This window comes from Aptenodytes forsteri, unplaced genomic scaffold (assembly GCF_000699145.1).
Source record: "Aptenodytes forsteri isolate BGI_AS27 unplaced genomic scaffold, ASM69914v1 Scaffold229, whole genome shotgun sequence".
Lineage (NCBI taxonomy): Eukaryota > Metazoa > Chordata > Aves > Sphenisciformes > Spheniscidae > Aptenodytes > Aptenodytes forsteri.
Window position 1 is genome coordinate 4,278,640 of NW_008795863.1, and position 4,222 is coordinate 4,282,861.

The 4,222-nt window shown below is 41.4% G+C and overlaps 1 protein-coding gene across 1 annotated transcript; it reads right to left on the reverse strand.

Annotated features, from left to right (window-relative positions):
- Positions 1–567: 567 nt before the first annotated feature.
- LOC103903013 (microtubule cross-linking factor 1-like) lies at positions 568–3,978 on the reverse strand. Its single transcript, XM_019473340.1, has 3 exons — positions 3,727–3,978; positions 2,055–2,213; positions 568–639 (listed from the first exon to the last, which is right to left on the reverse strand). The coding sequence occupies exons 1-3, from the start codon at positions 3,976–3,978 to the stop codon at positions 568–570; spliced, it is 483 nt and encodes a 160-aa protein (XP_019328885.1).
- Between the last annotated feature and the right edge of the window lie 244 nt (positions 3,979–4,222).

A 4,222-nucleotide genomic window follows, 5' to 3' on the forward strand; every position in this document is an offset into this window, starting at 1 on the left:
TCGGGCAATGCTCCAGGGCTGGATAGGAAAGACGGTCGGTCCTCCTAAGTGTCAGCCTTTAGATAGACGAGATGTATAGTTAGGGTGGATTAGGAAGAAGCTACATGGCCTTTGGGTCACTTTTCTCCTGATATATAAAGCACTAGTTTTCCCACTGGCATGTCTATAATACATTCCTTTAGAGCTTTGTACACATTAAATGCTCCTAAAGAGGCATTGCTTCTGGTAGTTATTTGAACACATCTTGAGGCAAGAATTTTTTTTTTTTATTTTTCAGCAATGTCAACAACATTGCAAACACATACTTATCTGGCACACATATCACTGTGTTTCTCCAACTTTTGGCTCATCTGTCCTTGTGTGACCTGCTGAGGACCCAAACTTCTGTCTTCTCACCTACTGTGACCTTGTGAAATTCTGACTCCCAGAGAAACCACCACTTATGCCATGAAAAACCAGACTCTCTCTACTACTACTACCACCTCTTATGCTACATCTTATGCCCTGCTCTGCCTCCAGCTCACCACGAAAGCATCCCATCATTCTGCCTGCCTTCTCCCCTTCTCCCTAGCTCTCCTCCAGCCTTTGCCTCTTATGGGGCAAAGTCTGCTTCCAAAGTAAGGGTACGTTCACTTCAACCTGCAATGCAGCAGAGAGGTAGTTGAGTTAGTTGGGCTTCCCTGCCCTGCTAGGCTGCAGCAATCTAAGAAGCAGGGTAAATTCAGCCTGGTTAGAGCTAGCTTGAGACTCTAGTACTGCTGGATCAGTTTCTTTCCCACTGCTCACCCACAATTTAGTTTCCCAAACTGCTTAATCCCAAAGACCATCAAGCAGTATGTAGTGGACCTGTGTGTTAATCAACAACAAGCAATACATTCGGTACTGTGGATGACACAGTATTTTTGTATGGAATATAGACTGCAGACCCTGTAACATGGTATCATGTCCATTAAGCACAGCATTCACAAATAACATTGAGAAAGAAGAATAGCTAATACATCATGCAGACTTTATCTTTTGCGTCAGGCTCCTAAGTAATCTAAGCAACACTGATGTTTACACCGGCTGATGATCTGTTCTGTTAGGTACAAAATGCTCCAAAACTCTTGCACTGGACTCCTCATAACCCAAACACACAGAGAAATTAAATAGGGGTTGTCCTTATAAAACTGAGTCAGGCTTTGTGCCAGCTGACTCGCAAGCATTGTTTGAAAGATTAGAATAACACATAATTGCACCAGCTCTCTAAATCTGACCAGGGCTCAGAAGATAAATGCCTTACCTCATTATGTTTAAATGCTCTATCTCAATCTGGTTTAAAACAGAGCAGAGGCTGTGAGCTGCCAATCTGCTGTACTGTTAAGAGAACAGAAATACCGCTACGGACCAGGATGTGGGCTCCGACAAAGAGCCACGCTTAGTATTTGGGTTTCCTTTACTGTCCCCTGCTCCTCAGCTCACTCGCTTCCAAGGATCGCCACTTCACCCAGTATGACTACGTGTCAGCTCCAATTGAAATGATCCCTTTTCTCAACAGACAGCGTTTCTGCGCCTGAAGTGCAATGTTATTTATACATTACAGACTACATTCTTGCTGCCTAGCTCACGCTGGTGGCTCCCACTGTCACCACTGAAGAGCACCAGCCAAAGCGGCGGCTTGCCTATCCAAAGTATCCTCTCAGGGACGAGTCACGCGCACTTCATTTGACTCTCAAATAGGTGGAAGTCCCAGGCTGCGTAAAGGAGAGTCAAAGCTAGCTGGACTCAAACCAGGGATAGTTTTGCTCCACTAGGAAGAGAGGCTTTGAGGAGGCAGTTTAAAATGGGACAGAAGCCCCGGACAAAAGCCCCAGCATCACTCCTCTACCTCTCTACTGTTTCTAAACTACCAACACATTTGGGACATACAACAAAGGCAAGGAGATCTTTTGGGCAATTGTACAAGCAAGATCAGTAGGCATTTCATGTAAGAGTTAGTCTAAGATACTTGCGTGCCAAATTTCCCATCTAACCCAGCAACACCACTCTGCATGGCTTTCCTGACTATTGCTTACCTCTTTTAACTTGTCCAGCTCATTTTGCAATGTCTGCTTGGATACTTCCACCTCAATAATTTGCTGCCGAAGGATTTCATTTTCATCTTCTGCTTTAACACGTTTCTCCTCCACGCTCTCCAGCTCATGGTGCAGTCTGACAGAAACATCTTTGGCTACCTGGTCAGAAGAGCACAAATGCATGAAGAGGATCCATGAGGAGCAACAGCTACAGTACATCTCCTACGGTAGGAAGCATATTACAACCCTAGACAGCCGAGAGATTTTTAATTTCATTATGAGACTGTTGATGAAAGACTCCAAGCCTTCCAAGTACCAAAATGAATATTCATTTCTAATAAAGAAATCCAAGATGAAAATATATTTGATTACCCACCTCCAGCTCCCTCTCCACATTATGCTAAGGCAATGCCATGAACAGCAGGAGGGAACAAGCAGATACCAAACCCTCACATCAAAGTCGCAGCATATCACGTCGATAAAACAAAAGATGAGGAATTGTGCTGTAAAGTTGACAGGTCATCCATCAAAGCCGCATCCATGCACTAGTCTCATCCACCCAAATTTGCTGCTCTAGCAGCAATCACAACTAGGCAAGAGTGATATGAAAGCACAGAGATATATGCTAGCTTAGGTTTTCTGAGTCCAGCCTAACAAGAATAAATATTTACTCCAAAAACATTTGGAAAGGTGATTCATCACGCAAAATGATGAATTACTGAATAACAAGTCAGCAAAAACAAAGCAAACAGACTAAAAAAACTCAGTATCTCTTTCACTCGAATCTATGTACAACATTTTTACTGAGTAAGGTATCATTTCTATTATGATGAGGTTATCATTTGTTTTCTATCATAAAAGAGAAAATTAGGTCTGACATTTTGAAAAGTTTGACGATTTGATATGTCACTCTCATTTCCACTGCTGGGAACCAATCATTCCAGTTTCAGAAGGTTTTATGTTTTGCATTTTTAAGTACAAAATGCTTAATAATTCTAGTGGTAAGCAGTCCCTCTCTACAGAAGATATTTTCAGAACAGCTACAAGATAGCAATATTAAGACAGACAAGTAAAGCTAGATAAGCATCATGCCCATACAAAGCTTAGCCTTGATGGAAACATTTCTGAAAAATATAAAAACTGTTTCAGTATGAACATAATTTTTACAGGAATTTCTGTTTTTATGGGAATAGCATTTTGATTCTCTATCTGCCTTGCTAAAATATTATAACTGTCTGTTCCTGTTATGAGTAACTCATTAGGCACTAAGAAATGCAACTTTGACTTGTTTTTTTCAGTTATTTGGCATAAGCAAGAAGAGAAAAGGAAGGAAACAGCATGAATTGGGAAAAGCATATCAGGTTTTGTTTATACAGTTTTACAAAGCTAAGGTTTTCAGTAAAACCAGTAAAACAAGACCCTTTAAATCTTTCAAATGCACAAATGTAACTTGACTGCATTTCTTTCATTTTGAATCTAAGCACGTTTTTTTACTCACTAACACATCTTTTTATGATGATAAGCTGCATATTTGTTCTCCACCGCAGAAGAAGGAAATTGGTCCTGACGTTTGGAGAACTACTGCCTGTTTCATGTGTCATCTTCCCTTCCATTGCAGGGAGCCAAATCCCGGTCTGCTTTCTTTTGCTCTGAATATGAATCTCTCACCCACCTTTAAATCTTGCTCCAGGCTCCTAATGAGCTCTCCATCCACATGGCCTGTTTGTGCAACTTTCAAGCTTTTCTGTTCCGCTTTCCTGAGACGATATTGCAGAATGCGGCAATTCTTGTTTGCCCGGTCCAGCTCTCGCCGGAGCTCCTGCAGCTGGTAAACATCTTCCTCTAAATAGCTGTCACGCATTTCTTCCATTTCAGCCCGAAGTTCATCCAGCTCATCCTGTGAGAAGTCAAAACAGTGCTCCATCATACCTCTAAATCTCACCCGTGGGAGCAAAATAGGAAACATGCTCACTAGGATACCATATTAATGAAGTGATACAGATTGCAACATGCAGCTCCAGAAGTCATAGGAACAGAAGTTTTATCCCAACATTGACTAATTATGCTGAACTAAATTAATGAATTCTTGTTATATTTCATACAATTGCTTTAATAATTAAAAACAGACCAGATGCTTATCTGTCTCCTGAAACTGGTAACACCTTCAT